Genomic DNA, 16,404 nt, shown 5'->3' on the forward strand with positions numbered 1-16,404 from the left:
TTACAGATATTTCCGATAAATATTTTTTTCTTTTAAATTTTTAATCAACACTAATTAGTAAAAAAAAAAAACAAAATAATCGAAGTGTGACAAACATGCATGCATTGCTCTCCTCGAGTAAGCAAGCATTACGGCTGGATGTATAAATCAAAGCACAGTATGTAGACACAACACAGACAACACCCCCTCTGAACCAGAGACACGCCCTGCGACAACAACAGACAAATAAAGCAATTCAATTCAATTCAGTTCAGTTCTTCCACTTTCACCCTTATAAAACCATGCCTTCTCTTCACCCTTTTTCTCACCACAAACACTCCGAGCCACATACACACACATTCCTTCTAATTAACACACTTTGATAGTTGGTTTTGTTTAGTAGTTAGTACTATGAGGCAAGAGAACATAATGCATTACCAAGTGGAGCCTGCATGGAGCTACTACATGAGGGTTCGGAGGAGCATGGAAGAGGACCAGATGGAGAGAGTGGCAAGACTGGCCTCACAGAGTGCAGTGGTGATATTCAGTGTGAGTAGCTGTTGCATGTGCCATGCAATGAAGAGGCTCTTCTGTGGAATGGGGGTTAACCCCACAGTGCATGAGCTTGACCAAGATCCCAAAGGGAAAGACATGGAGAGTGCACTTATGAGACTCCTTGGAATTGGAATTGGAAATGGAATCAACTCCACTGCTTCTGCTGCTGTTCCTGTGGTCTTCATTGGAGGGAAACTTGTTGGCTCCATGGACAGGGTTTTGGCTTTCCACATCAGTGGCACCCTTGTTCCTCTTCTCAAACAAGCTGGTGCCTTGTGGCTTTGAAACTGATTAATTAGAGTAATTAAAACAAAGCACTGTCTATTGTCTTCATTTGTTTTTTTTTTTTTAGACATTGCTTTGCTTGTTGTCTCCGGGAGCAACCGTATTACTATTATATTATCCATACTTGAGATTTTATCATGAGTATTAGCTAACTAGCTAGCTAGTTTTCCTCCAAAGAAACAAAAAAAAAAGTAGGAAAAAAGCTAATTAGAGCCTTTTCACTTCTAACAAGCTTTATCTGTTGTAAGAAATTGTTTTCTCTCAATTTTCTTTTGCTTTTGTAGTTCGTGTGTACGTGTTGTTTAGCTTGTATAAAGAAGCACATGTTTAATGGAAATGAATGAACAAGAAGTTCTGCTGAAACTCTTTCCTCAACTTTAATTTCTTATATATATATATATATCGGTATAAATGTGCTCCTACATATATATGGTAGAAGATCACAACATATCCATAGTTCTAGTCAATCTCCTGGTGACACGCAGCGAGTTTTTCAATTTTTGGGAAAAGTTAATTAATAATTTAACTATATATCACATGAACCTAGCTGTTTACTCTTTGGAGAACATCTTCAACGAATGAAGTGAAAGAGTGTTTGTGTGTGTGGTCTAATTTTTATCCATCTAATTAACTTTGCTACATGGAATTAAGGGAAGAGAGCATGATCATTGACCGGTACAAAGTCTCTATGATATATATATATATATACACACATTTCTGTAAAAGAATAAAGAGTGAGACACATCGTATTTTGCAATGCGGGTTTTCTTCTTTTATTAATCATAATGTCTTTTTCCGTACTTGTGGGGTGTGAGATTAATCAAAGAATAAAAGAGAGATAGAAATAGAGGAAGGATATAATTAAAATGAAGCTAAAAAAAAGTGAACGAAAAAACAAAAATCATTTGAACTAAAATAAGCGATCTAAGAAAGGATGTAGGTTTTAAATTTGCTCTCGCAAGACTGATGTTTTGATCAAAGGGATATATAGCCAGGGTCGAGATGAGTAAAAGTGTAAAATTAACCACCCATACTTTTACCATTTCCAAGTTTATGAATATAAAGTTTTTTATAAGATGATATCATTGCTCAATGAGTATTAACCAGTGTTTTAGTCTTTCTATATGATGTTGTCGTTCCATGCATGTCCCAACAAAAATTAATTTCCACAAAATAAAAATTAGGTGATTCATCAATCTGACCAAATCATGAAACAAGAAGCTGAAATTTCACAAAATCAGATTCCAAATTCTAGGGAACAATTCCCGAACTATATAATCCAGGAGCGTTTCCAAACTTGACATGGCAACAGAGATTGTGAAATTTCAATTCCTCATTTGCTCAACCGAGGATGACTTTGAAATACAAGGTTTGACTTATTTTTATAACTGGTACTTTTGAGGTTTCATTTTGCTGCCATTGCCAAATGCCAAGTTTATGGAAATAAAGTCTTTTATAAGCTGATATCATTTCTCAATGAGTAATAACCAGTGCTTTAGTTTTTCTATGATATTGCATTTAGGTACACCACATCACCCCCTCTTCTTTTGGCTATATTTTCATATGTATAAAATATTGTGCCTCTAGTCCAAAAACCATATGAATATATATACTGTCACGGTAATTGGTGGATCCTCTTCTATGTTCGCTCATTAGTGCAAACACATCAACTTTGGTGTGCTTATGTACTTTGTTCTGTTTGTTAGCTACTAATCTTTTAGACTTGCTAGCTATTACAAGGGGGTTTCTGTCTCCAATGCATCACATTAATTAACAATCTCAGCTTGAGCTCGATATGCTTGTCACCATGCCACGTCTTCTCTGTAGGCATAATGTTTTATTTTTCTTCTTCATGAAGATCTAATTAATGACCAAAACCTTATATATAATATAAGGAACAATAAAGTGTTTCAATGTAACTTGTCTTGGTAAAGTGGCATAATAATAAAGTTCAGCAAACCTTTCTTTTACAGCCTAACAAAATTAATTAAAGTAGCTTAATTAGATTGGATGCATGAAAAATGGAGTTAGTTCACAAATCCGATGCATGGGGTTCAACATCGTGATTACTACAACTCTTGCAACATCCTACCATTTTTCATCACACAATGTATACTGTAGCAGCCATTTTATATATTTAATATATGCAAGACTGCAAGGGATTTTAGCAAAACCGGATGGATTAAAACTTTGCTTATTTCCATGTACGTACTAAGAGACAATTAAAAATACATCAATCGGGTTGCACACTCTTTAAAGAATACATCAATTAAATCAGATTGATGCAGTCTGTAATTCCTGAATTTATAATCAAGATTTGCTCACTGAATTCGCATCTTAAGCTAGGTTGGCGATTTTAAATTTCTTAGAGTAACATTATCTATCAACATATAATCGAATGATAGAAGAAAATTAAATATATGGTAAAAATAATTACAAATTTATCAAGTAACAAAGGTTCAGTACCACACCCTTTGCAACTTGCAAATATATCCGATCTAAAATTCGTGATTATCAATAAAATATTTTAACTAGATTTAGTTGGGGTGTGTCAGGTCCTTGCAATAGTGCAAGGCATGGAAGACACATAAGATCCCAGTATTAATGGATCTTTTCCCCCCAACAAAAACTTAGACAATATAAAAGCTAGGTTATACAAAAGAAACAAGAAGCTGAAGTTTTACCAAATTTATTGTCAATTCCAGGAGCAATTCCCAAACTATGCAGGGAGCATTTCCAAACTTGGCATGGTTACAGAGATGACAAAACTTCAATTCCTGGTGAGGAGATCATTTATCTTCATAATTCAACCAACTCCTTAAATTAGGTACAAAACTTTATCTTCAACAAACTCCTTAAATATGTAATTTAAGGATTTGATCGAATTATAAAGATAGAGTTTCATAATTTTCAAACTTGACATATCTAAGGTACTAAACTTTATTTTCATAATTCGACCAACTCCTTAAATTACGTACTTGGAGAAAAAAAATTTCAACTTAAAGATAAAAATTATTTTTTATCACGTATCAAAACAAAATTAACTTAGAAACAAAATTAGCCTCACCTAATAATAACCAAACATTTGTATCTTCATTAAGACTATTTTTGACATGAGGCAAAAATAATTGTCATACTTCCCACAGTGAAACCAAAGAGACTCTTGAAGCATTGTAGTGCGTGATTATCAAGTGCCACTAAAGTCCCTATCTTGTGCGGGGTTTGAGCTTTTGAGAACGAGAAAGTGTCCCTACTTACTATGTAGCCCAAAAACATGTACATTTCACATATAATTTTAATTACAAGCATTTGCGGGCAAAAAGGTTCAGTAAAATTAAAATTAAAAAGAGGGGGGAATAAACCACCTACTATACTGTTAATCAAATCCTTCCTAACTCAAGTAATGAACTTTGATCATGAAGATCTCAATGCAAGTGTTAAACCATGGGTGGCTGCTGTTCTGCTTCTTCAGGAGTGGGTGCAGGTGCAATCTTGATGCTACTATTCATTATATAAACCATATGACAACCAGAAAATATAGCAAAGACAACAAAAGCAAAGCAAAATATTAAGAAAAGAGCAATGCCAAATCCTGCCCACAGCACTTCTTGATTTTTTCGAGCTCTATTATTCATGACAGATGACAATTCCATTACGAAATGGATCACTAGGATGAAGCAGAAACAAACCATAAGTGCACTAAAGAATAGTGAAAGTACAAGAAGGGATATTTTTTCTCTGCCATTCAACATTATCTTTGTGTCACAAATTAATAAGAAATGAAGTGTGAAAAGTGGGAAAATAATTTTCTTCCCGTATTGTTTTGTTTGGCTTTGCAGTGGAAAGGTGTGAAAAAATTATGAGAATATTGTTATTATTTATATATGTGGCTCCTAGTATTTGTACTGTTAAAAGACTGTAGTAATTTTTTTATAGAAAGTGATTTAAATCAATTACTACCATTAAATTATTAGTACGGTTGATAATGTATAATTTATAAACGTATATTTTACATGCATTTTAAGAGTATTTTTTCATAGGCTGCATAATGCTCTTGAACTGAGTGAAATTTAATAAACACGATAAGAACAAGTTTATGAATTTATGATAGGATATATAAAGTATTCAAGAAAATATCATATCAAGATGGTTTTGATATTTATACAAAAAAAAAAAAAAATCTAAGAGGCACAAGCTAGTGAATTTTATTTTAAGAGACACAGGTGAGAAAAAAAGTAAATTAGGTGATTTTTAAGTCTGATGAAGAGATGAAGAGAAGAAGAAAAAAATAGAGAAAAATATAATTAAAATAGATCTCAAGGCAAATACTAATATTTTTAAAATTTTAGTTTTTAACTTAATTAAATAAAGTTGTATTGATTCATGTAACCAATTCACCTAGTAGGATAAAGTTTTTTTGTTGTTGTATATAGATTCTGTGTTGTTTAAAAAATATTTATTATTGAATTTAATATTAATGAGTTTATCAATAAGTTATTGATCCAAATAGTTCTTGAATTTAATTTCTTTAAGTAATATTTTAGATTGAAACCTTACATATGGATAAAAAAAAATACTTAATTGAAAGAGATAATCCACTAAAAATTATCAATAAGATTCTCTCACAGATTAATTATAATGTGGTCGTCATAAAAAAAATATTAGTCGGTATATATAATTAATATATGTAGAGTGACGATTGAAATTTTCTTAATTTATATAACTTTTAGCTGATACTGAGGGGGCAGGTTAGATTTCACCAAATCCTTTTGGGAAAAGCTGTGATGTGCATATTGTTTTGTGCTTAGTGTGGTCTCATGAAATATTAAAGCGTCACGAATAATAAAATACATTATGATGGATTGAGGTTTTCTTTTAAAATTGCAATGTTGAGTTAATTGTATGAGATTCTCACGTGCCAAGATTTATGTAGAACTTGTATATGTAACGCATATTAAGTTGTAATGGGCCTCCTCAGATTTTAAACCCCAAATTTTAAGAACTGCCCTAGGCATGAGATGTGAACCTGAAGTGACACAGCAAGGGGCTAAGAAAGGTTCCTTCTTCATTTTTTATGTTCGGGAGCTTTCATGACTCTTCAATGCAGGATTTTAACTTGCGTGGTATATACTCTATGTTGAATATGCATTGTTAGATTGTATTTAAAAAATGCATTTAATTATTCTGTATTGCAATTATGATAAAACTACAAAACACTCGATAAGTCTCTCAATCAATTCCATCAATTCAATAAACAATTTTTAAAAGGAAAATGCTGATAGTTACTAAATCATATTTGTTAGAATCACACAAGCGTATTTTCTGTTAAATCTTATTTTATATTTTTCTTATTCATTTAAAAGAATAGCAATTCACAGTATATTACATTTCATTCAATATTATTTAACCCAACACTTTTCAAACTTTGTACTAACTTGAAAGTTTACATTGTAATAAAGTCATTTAATTAAGTTAATAAACTTACTTTTTTTATAAGCAGTTAAGTTTAAGTTGTATGTATATGATTATTTTTTTTATGCTTCAGAAGGATAGAACAAGTAGCCCTGAGATAGGAAACACACATCGCATCAGATAGCATGCATGATCTTTACTTAGAAGAGGAGGACTTAATTTCCAAATCCTGAAAGTCACAGTATTTTTGGAACCTTTGCAAGCCAATATGCATATTAATTAATTAGCTTCCCTTTTAGTGTGCTCTAAATTGATAGTCCAACAATGAACAGTCTCGGCCAAATCATTTGCTGATGTTACTGATGAATGATGATACCCGCATAAATTAATAATGCATCTTATTTTAAACTCTATTTGATACGAGAGTAGTTGCAATTGTAGAATCACTACAGCAAATAATCTATCTAAGTCCCCCTTTCCCACGCTAGATTGGGCCCATATTCTATTCATCTATTGTATTTCTAATGACACCACCATATCCAGCACATTAGTCTTGGTTGTTTATCAACTGTCTTGATCTCCATATATCTGGCCGACATCATGGACTAATGTGTTCTGATTCTTACAACTGTGAAACTGTATTCATTTCAAGCTTCCATGGACTAATTGTCGAAGTACAAGTATGAGGTGAAATCCAATATGAGTAAAAGTGAAAAAGTTGAACACTAAGTGAGAAAAAGCCCCATAAAATTGAGTCTTAAGATTTTCGGTTAAAGTGTGCTATCAAATTTTCTTTTGTAGTTGCTGCTTCATGATCTAACTAAATCTCATGTTAAATGTGAGTTAAACGGTGTAGGATTTTGCAATAGGAGTTTTCGCTAATTGAATTAGATCAATTTTGAAGAAAAAAATCATCATATTTGATCACTTTGACATGACGTTGTAAAAAAAAGAAGAGACAACATCTAAGTGTGGTGTCAAATTTTCTTATCAGGTGATGTGGACATTGCAATGACTTGGGCAATGTAGATTCCTCCAAAAATGTCATTGTATAAAGTTGTTGACCTAAGCTCATTTAGCTGAACAGGAGTATCGACCTTTATAATAATAACTTATAAGAATAAGAGCAATGTGTTTCTGCAATATTTTTATCAATGGTACCTGTCTCAAAGGCTTTGTGCACTGCTTTAAACACCTCATCTTCCACAATATCCTAACTGGATTTGAAGAAAATAGTCATTGATAACCATAAGGACCTGAGGCTTTCTAGGAATCCATAGAGCTTAGAGCTGTAAATTTCTTCCTGCTTAATTACCTAAGTCGCTTAAGAAAATAAGCTTGATTGTCAATTTTGGGAACTCACTCTAGAGATTAATTATCTGAGTTGCTTCGGGAGTTTGCACAAAAAAGGTCTTTGAAGAAGGAAACAGCTTCCCTTTTCAAACATCCTCTAGAATGCACCAAATATCGTTAATAAACGTATTATTTAAGGTAGTTTTGCCATGTTAGCGAATTGTGCCACATGGCAGTTCTTAGTGGAAATATTAGTTTTCGTTGATATTTATTTATATTAAAATGCTACATGTCATGTGGCATGGTTAATTAAATAATTGACATGGCAAAATTTGTGCTAAATATAAATCAGACAGTATTTTTTAGGTTATTAATTTGTAAAAGAAATATTAACCTGCCTATCTTTTATCATAATATTTGTGTGCTTACCCTAAAAACATATCCTCAAGGTGAAAAATAAAATAAAATACGAAACTGAAGTACAAAATTTAGAGTGAAAAATAATAATGAGCAGAATAGTAATACACATGTATTACATATTTATGATAATTACATTACATAATTCTTTTTTTTTTTTACTTTTTGTCAGGAGAAATTATTAGATAGTCTAAAACAATTACCATTCTCACTAATCTATACTATATGATACATAGTTGAGTCACTGGAGTGCTATTAATTATTTTTTCCAAATTGAAAAATTTAAATACATATCACGATAAACTAGTCATCAGACCATAAACACATTATAGTTCTGGACTAAAAAAAATCTCTTACATTATGTGAATTTTTATATAAAAAAATTAATATTTATGCATTGATTTTGAATTACTTTAAATAATTTTTAAAAATCAATAAATTTATGATGATAGGTTATAATTAAATGATTATATTTCTCATAGAAAAAGGAGTATATATGTATAAAACAAAAAGTTAATGAAAGTCTATCACTTGGCAAAGTAAGAATGAGGGGCAACGTTCTAAACTCTTATCCATTTCTAGAGGCAGAAAAAAGTCGAATGCTAAAACCACTCGTGAATTTCCCAATCCATGCCACCTTGATTCCTTCTTGTTCTGTGATGCTTGGAAAAACTGAATAATGGAAGTAGAGATCAAGCTTCGTCTCCCAGACTCAGCCACTCACCAGAAACTATCCAACTTGCTTGCACCTTTCCACACCAAAACCTTAATCCAAGAAAACATCTTCTTCGATGGCATGAACAAAGAGCTCACTTCAAACCTCGCCGTTCTCCGAATCCGCTTCTACGACTTGGAACACTGCGTCCTTTCCTTGAAGGCCAAGCCAGTGATCTCGGCCGGTATAAGCCGCATGGAGGAGCACGAGGAGCCGTTCGACGTCGCACTTGGCCGTGCATGCATTGCTGAGCCATGGAGGCTCTTATCCGTGGAGTCCTCAGAGATACTCAAGAGGGTGAGGGATGAGTACCGTGTTGGAGAAAATGGGGTGGTGTGCTTAGGTGGGTTTAGGAATGTGAGGGCTGTGCATCAGTGGAAAGGCTTGAAACTGGAACTTGATGAGACCAACTATGATTTCGGGACAAACTACGAGTTAGAATGTGAGAGTGACGACCCAGAGAGACACAAGAGATTGCTTGAGGAGTTTCTTCAGGGGAATGGAATCAATTATTCTTATTCCAAACTTTCCAAATTTGCTGTTTTTCAGTCCAGGAAGTTGCCTGGATGAGGAACAAATGTTATTGATGAATGCATTATATTATGCTTTATTTCGTGCATATTATGTTATTGTTTAAGAAAGTTAAAAACACATTTTTTTTTTACATTATTTATAATATTAATTATTACTGGGTGAATTTCTATACAAGGCTTCATTCTAGTCAGGCTATTTAGCAGGGTCTCTAATAAGCAGCATACTATGTGGAGCATATCAGAAATGACAAGTGTTGTCGATTAAACCAATTGAATCACCCCACATTGGCATCGTAGCCATGTAAAGAGTAAATCTCAACAGAGCTCAAATTCCATCAAATACCAAACGATAACATACTTCTATATTAATAATAAATATTACTAGAGCCGAATAGTTATGGACAGACAGATCACGATCTGTCGAACAAAACTAAGGGGCATACATTCTTATTACAAATCCGAAAGGAATGAAGCTATCATTAGCAACATTTCTATTCGACCATTTAGATTAATGTGAATCACACGCTCACAACCACAACACGAGGAAGTTGCAATCCAGATTCTATTGAAAATGAAGCCACGTATCTCAAAGCTTATGGGCAAAGACAGAGAGAAACCAATATATATAGTATAATGAACAGAGTCGCTGCAACGATTTAGCACTTTAAAAAAATCGTGGAGGAGCGGCATTATATTAACTAAATGTTAAAGTAAATATCCTTCCTTCGCAAGTTAGCATAACAAAATGTGTATTGTAACAAAAGGCACCAACTTGTACCCTCCGACCTGTCCCAAAGGTGCCAGTAGCAAGTGCATCCAACTAGTATATCCCTGGTATACTAAAAAAAAATACATTAACTTAAAATGTGTATATGACAGTAAGTTAGTGACACAATAGAAGCAAACAAAAAAAAGCCGTTTAAGAAATACCGTTCATACATGTAAATAAACATAACAATCTGTGTCATCAGGAAACCCATCATCTAGTTCAAACTCATTAGGCAACTCTTGGGCCTATTTACTGTGTTATGTATAACCAATAAGTCGTGGGCCATTTGTCATACTGCTCAATGGATTCCCCATTAACAACTATAAGGCAATAGCAGATAGGTAATTCAGGTTACATCAGTTTCAGCTCTTGCAAGAAAATAGCAGGAATAAATAATATGCTCCTCAGAAGTTCCTAAAACCACCCAGAAATTCTTGCTGCATAGCTTATAACCACATGCCACAAAAATGAAGAAAGGTGCAACTCAACGACCACCACGTCCACGCCCACGCCCACGGCCCCTTCCTCGTCCACGTCCCAAAGGTTTCCCTGGAAATGCGATGAAAATATGTTAAAAATTAAACCTGAGGAACTCACCAAGAAACAATTAGAATGAATTGAGCATGGATGTAAATTTTGTAGTTAAACTATATACAGTACCAGCAGTTGGCTTCTTGGGTTTGATCTTAGGTGTCTCTTCCACAAGCAGGGTCTCGAGATTCAAGCTGTCAGGAAGAATGTAGTAACGGATGTTGTTACCCCTCACACTGAGATGATCCAGAGTCACTGGATTTTTCCCTTTCAGAGTTAGTTTAACTGTTTTCAAATGTGTGTTCATACTGATATCAACACCTGTGGCAAAAATCCCAGAATCAGTAAGCTAAGACTTCCTGTCTTAAAGTTGTTGGTGTAGTTCAACTAGGAAGCAGCAATATAGTAAGAGGACTCACTAAATCAAAGATTTATTATCTACACACCCAAATGGCTGGATCAAACTCAAATCAGATGGATGTCCAATAGGAAATTTCATGGAAGATGTTGCAATAATTTTAATCAGACAATGGTAAAGATACGTCTTAGAGTGTGGGTGGGAAATCCACATTGTTCTATTTGAACTGGGAAGATATTACTAGAATCAAGTAACACTGTAAAAGCGTAAGGTGGTCAGGAAGTCTAGTTCAGTAGTTTCACTATCATGCAAGTTCCTCTGAAAGTTGAAATTTCAAGAAAATACTGAGCCATGAGAAGAGAAATCGGTCAAGTGATAAGCTTAGAAGACATTAAGTTCCTGAGATCTTCCAGGAAAGGATCATTTCCCCACAAATTATCCCCCAAAAACTTAATACAAGAATCAACCATCATCCAAAGCCCACAGAGGCAGCTTGTCTCAAACCACTATAAGAACTACAAGAAATTGCAGTATCTTTAAATTATCATCCTACAGAGCACAGTCTAATTATACTCCAAATTACCCCCACAATGAACTACTCTGTAAAGGAAAGATTTGCAGTTATTCAGCCGCCAGAGAAAATCAATTTTGGAAGCTAAATCCCCAATCCCTCTCCACTTTCAGGCTAGAAGAAATCCCCCACCCAATGAGATGGTCTTTTATATGTTTACCCATACCAGACCAATAAAATGCTCTAAAATTAAATGCCTCACGATCAATAATCACCTAAAGAGTAAAGAAAACCCTTGCAAATAATTAAATGCCTCACGATCAAGTTCAAAACTAATAACCCAACTGAATCCAACACTAACATGATGTTTGTAAACGGCTCTACAAGAAGAAGAAAAGAAACCTGTAATGGTGCCATGAACAATAGTGCCATTCTTGAGCTCAATTGACACGGTTTCATTGTTCAACTTCATTAAAAACCTGCTCATGCAGTGTTCGTATATTATTAGACTTTGATCCCAGAAAATAAAAAAAAATAAAATACATAGCAGCACATAAACAGATCAATTTACCAACGCAACAAAAAAAAAAAAAAAAAAAAACAAAGAGAGAGATAGAGCAGAGAAAAACCTGACGAGCTTCATGGTGAGTCGAAGATGAAGACTCGTTTGCGCTCTCTATTCTCTTTTCTGTGAAGCAATATAGAGAGAAAAAAAAGTGAGAAAATTTTCTTTTGCACAAATTAATATAATAATGCAGAAATTTAGAAGACAATAGCAGCGATGCAGTTCAGAGAAGACGAAGACTTACCTTGGGCGGCCACCACGACGGCAGCGAGGGTTTTAGGGCAAAAAATCAAAAGTGAGAGTGAGACAGATGAAGAGAAGAAGAAGCGGTTCCTTTGTAAGGGCTTAAGGGATAATTTTGTGATTTTGAATTTTGAATTTCCAATCAAAGTAGAGAAAGTATTATTGAAAATAAATTTATTCTTAAAATTAATTCTCTATCTGCACTTTTTTTTTCTTCTTTTACAAAAAATATGATTTCTTTTCTCTTATACCTTAATTTATTTTTTTGGTTTGCATACTTCAATAGTTTAATTTTTCATGTAATTCTGGCTTATTAATTTTCAATATTTTCATTTCTTTTTACAATTTATTTAATAAAAAGTAATATTGGTGTATGGAAATTTTAATAATATCAATCATAAAAAATAAAAAAAATATGAAGTATACAATAATTATTATAAAAATCTTAAAACTTATATTATTTGTAATTAAATGACATTCAGTACAATGTCTCAATGCAAAGTTGTTGGCTATTTGGCATGACTTAAAAGCTAGCCTGAAATTTTGATATCAACTCTCTGGTTTGTGAATCAGACTCATCCAAATGCTATAGGAGTAGTTTTACCAAGGCATTTGTAATTTTTAAATCTTTCTGTTGTTATATTCCCCTTAATAAAAAAAAATGACATTCAGTACATTTATTATTTACTAAAAAAAATTAATGCCTGGAATCCACACTTTTATTTGCGCTTTTTTTAAATTTGATTCAAATAGTTTATATAATTTCCATTTGTCAATATATACAAATTAGCACTACCTCACACATTCATTACATTTTCATTAATTATTGAATAAATTTTTTAATGAAAACATTACATTATATATGACTAACTAAGGGGGAAAAAATAAATACAAACAAAAACATTTTTTTAATTAATGAGAAAATAGAAACCTGGCTTTAAAAATAAAATTCTCTCTTTCTTTTTAGTTATTAATTCAAATTTTATTGTTGTTTTCTCTTTTCATTGTGCATTCAAATAAGCCATCCTCCATCATATAGCACAAGTCCTATCATGGGAATAAATGAGTGAGAGTTATTATTGTAATAGTTTTGAACTTAATTGGGTGGTTTTAGCATTAAATTAATTTATTAGGCTACGTTAATTAGGCTTTTTAGCATTTTGATTATACTATTTTTTTTGGGCGGAATTTTAGCCTCACTTTTATATTTTGTAAATAACTTGAGCTGCAAATCTTTGTTTTTTTTTATTTTATTTTTTATTGTAAGAAAATTAGGAGAAAAATCTGCAATTTTTGTAAAAAATGAGACTTTACCCATTTTGAAGATTCAAAGGTGAATTTGGCCCTAAACTTACGATTAATAAAGATGTTGTTAGGACTTAGAAGACTTTGAGCAACAATCATTATTTTGGCTATAAATTGAATTTTTGCATAATTTCAACGTCTATGGAAAGTTAAAATATAGAGCTACATTTTTTCTTTAGTGGTCTAGTCCAAACTATATCATTTTAGACCGCTTTGGGGCAATTTGTCTAAAGTGATAAGAAAAAAAAATATGATTTGTAAATCAAGTCACAAAGTTTAATATGGATGTTTAATATTTTATTTTATATTTTTGGTTGTAAAAAAATATTATTTTATATTTTAAAACTGCAAAAAAAAAATTAGAAGAAACTGTAAAGTTAATAATGGCACATTTGTTCAAAAACTAATCGTTAATGACATTGGAAACAAATAATTTTGTGCTATAAATCTCGTTCATAAATGTTTACTACAATTAAGAAATTCGTTTAAACCAAAAACTACATATAATTCCCATTAGTTGTATGGGTTTGCTTACATTTTGTGAATATAACATTTATATGAATATTTTTTGAAAGAAAGCAAAAGTTATATATGACATTGGAAACAAAAAATTGTCCTACAAATCTCGTTCATAAATGTCTATTACAATTAAGAGATTAGTTTAAACTAAAAACTGCACATAATTCTTATTAGTTGTATGTTGTTTTAGTCCTTGCATTTGGAGTATTTGTTTTTTAAGACTATAAAATTTTAAAATAATTTTTAGTTCCTAAATTTTAACAAATTAATCATTTTTTCTTCTTTTGTGGACGCCTAAGAAATTGGTAGAATATTAAAATAATGAGTTAATTGAAAGAGTGGGAGTTTTATCCTCAAAATCAAGTACTCATTTACAAGACGGAAATAAATTACAAGATTTTAAAAAAATTACAAATCTCATCTCCAAGGTTATTATGTCATTTATATTAATTTATAGTGCTTCAAATTATATTTCAAAAACATGTTTTCCTAATCCGAAGGAACCCCCTATTCACTATTTTCATGAGCTGATTGATTAAAAAGCATCCCAGTCAAATAAATTATAAATTGCCTCGTTCCACACCTATGCATAGGGGAAAAACATTAAATTGGAAATCATGTTATCTAGAATAAATTTATGAAAAAAAAAACTCAATTAATTATAAATTGACGGCAACCGATATTTTCAATTTCTTTGGGGAAAAAAAAAGAAAGTCAAAGATGGGAGGCTGCGCGCGCTTTCACCCTCGCTCCGTAGTGCGTGGGGTCCTAACATGCATTATTCAATATGCAACCAACATGAGTCGTGCTCCAATTTATTTATGAAAAAAAAAATTATACTAGGGTGTAAAAATTCATATCATCATTTAATTATAATCTTTTATGTATGATAAATTAGTTGATTTTTATGATAATTATTTTAAAAATTATGTTAACAATAAATTATAATTAAAGGACACTGTACATAATCATTAAACACCTTATTTATTCAACCACTAATACATGGATACATGATGCCTAAGGTTTTTGATTTTTAGGAGGAAACAAAGGAAAATAAAATCAGAGAAGCAAATATGCACTACTCTAGTATCCGCCTAATTATAGATTATAGACTTTGTATAGAGCTTGAGATTTTAATTTTATTGTCCCCACTGTATAAAAATAAATAAATAAGTGAAAGAAGCAAATTAAAAATAAATACAGATAACTCAATGGACAAATTATTCAAAACTATTTCTTCCAACTAAATGAACTATTTAATTACGTACACGCTTAAGAAAAGAAAACTATATAATTGTCAAAGCAAAAATAACTCAAATATTGTAATAGACATAAATGGCTTAAACGCTTTGTTTTGCAGATATATAAGGAGACGGATTGAGGACAGAAGGGGAAGCTAATATACCATTCTCACTTGGTAATAGGAGAAAAAGGAAGGAATGTGACATGAGTTCGAATGTATTTTTATGTTTTGCCCGTTTTTGGATAAAAAAAAGTTAAGTTTTTTTTTTTACAACAATAAAAATACTCTTATATCACATTATACTTTTCACTTTAATTTTTTGAATGTGACGATAAAATGTATTTAAATTAGTTTAATCATTAATTTTACAATACAACATGTATCCTAAAATAAATAAATATTGTTTTGCTTCCATCATCCACTTGAGTTAACTACAGCTAAACACGCTATGGGACTAGGATTAGAGGGATCGCATGCCTAGAGCCTCAATGATAAGTGTTACCCTCTTCATTATATCACATGTCATTATGAAAATCTATATAATATTTAAGAAATTAACAAGCATGGTAACAGTGGTCTCATACACTAATTATTACTATGTTGAAAATATAGATTCATGATGGAGAGAATAACAAGTATACTTGGATAGTTACTTTAATCAATTATGTATTCATTTAATAAGGCTATCATATTTTTATATTAATTAAAAATCATTTTCATATCTTACAATAAAATTTACCAAAACAAATTAAAAAGAAGATATAATTAAATCATAAAGCACTTTAATTTACAAGGTAAAAATAAGGTTTTTCATGCAATTTCTCCAAAACTATAAATTTAGATTATACAAGTACATTAAAACGACGAATAGGTAAAGACAGCATGCATGTACGTTAGGTAGCTCCATGAAAGTTGAAACAAATAAAAATAGCCAAAGCAAAAGACCCGCGGGCTTGTTATGTTTATGTTATGAAAGTTGCATAACATAAGCAGCAACCAATTGACACACAAGGCCCCAAAAGCAAAAGCAAAAGAGAAGTGTCCATTATGGAAGATTGTAATATTTCAATTTATTTTTATGCTTTAGAAAACTAAACAAACAGAATTACAAAACACCTACGGTATAAACTAGCAGACATTTGAATCATTAGATGTCTATAAGTTTTTTGTT

At 31.9% G+C, this 16,404-nt stretch overlaps 3 protein-coding genes across 3 annotated transcripts; 2 read left to right on the plus strand and 1 right to left on the minus strand.

Moving 5' to 3' along the window:
- The first annotated feature begins 330 nt into the window (after positions 1–330).
- Positions 331–949, plus strand: LOC114395312 (glutaredoxin-C1-like). Its single transcript, XM_028357053.1, has one exon. It carries the CDS (start codon positions 391–393, stop codon positions 817–819), a length of 429 nt encoding a protein of 142 aa, XP_028212854.1. The 5' UTR covers positions 331–390; the 3' UTR covers positions 820–949.
- Positions 950–8,471: 7,522 nt separating this feature from the next.
- Positions 8,472–9,325, plus strand: LOC114395855 (triphosphate tunnel metalloenzyme 3-like). The gene has a single exon (XM_028357722.1). The coding sequence runs from the start codon at positions 8,621–8,623 to the stop codon at positions 9,224–9,226; it is 606 nt and encodes a 201-aa protein (XP_028213523.1). The 5' UTR covers positions 8,472–8,620; the 3' UTR covers positions 9,227–9,325.
- A 701-nt stretch (positions 9,326–10,026) lies between these two features.
- On the minus strand, positions 10,027–12,289 carry LOC114394790 (small nuclear ribonucleoprotein SmD1b). The gene is made up of 5 exons (XM_028356462.1): positions 12,168–12,289; positions 11,988–12,046; positions 11,761–11,837; positions 10,619–10,810; positions 10,027–10,507 (listed from the first exon to the last, which is right to left on the minus strand). Exons 2-5 carry the CDS (start codon positions 11,999–12,001, stop codon positions 10,443–10,445), a joined length of 348 nt encoding a protein of 115 aa, XP_028212263.1. The 5' UTR covers positions 12,002–12,046; positions 12,168–12,289; the 3' UTR covers positions 10,027–10,442.
- Positions 12,290–16,404: the final 4,115 nt, after the last annotated feature.

The sequence above is a fragment of the Glycine soja genome, chromosome 18 (assembly GCF_004193775.1).
Source record: "Glycine soja cultivar W05 chromosome 18, ASM419377v2, whole genome shotgun sequence".
NCBI lineage: Eukaryota > Viridiplantae > Streptophyta > Magnoliopsida > Fabales > Fabaceae > Glycine > Glycine soja.

Coding starts and splice junctions, on each gene's coding strand:
- LOC114395312 (XM_028357053.1), top strand. CDS start 391: ATGAGGCAAGAGAACATAATGCATTACCAAGTGGAGCCTGCATGGAGC.
- LOC114395855 (XM_028357722.1), top strand. CDS start 8,621: ATGGAAGTAGAGATCAAGCTTCGTCTCCCAGACTCAGCCACTCACCAG.
- LOC114394790 (XM_028356462.1), bottom strand. Junction 10,811..11,760: donor TGTTCATGGCACCATTACAG/GTTTCTTTTCTT, acceptor TTTTTGCCACAG/GTGTTGATATCAGTATGAAC. Junction 10,508..10,618: donor ACCCAAGAAGCCAACTGCTG/GTACTGTATATA, acceptor TCGCATTTCCAG/GGAAACCTTTGGGACGTGGA.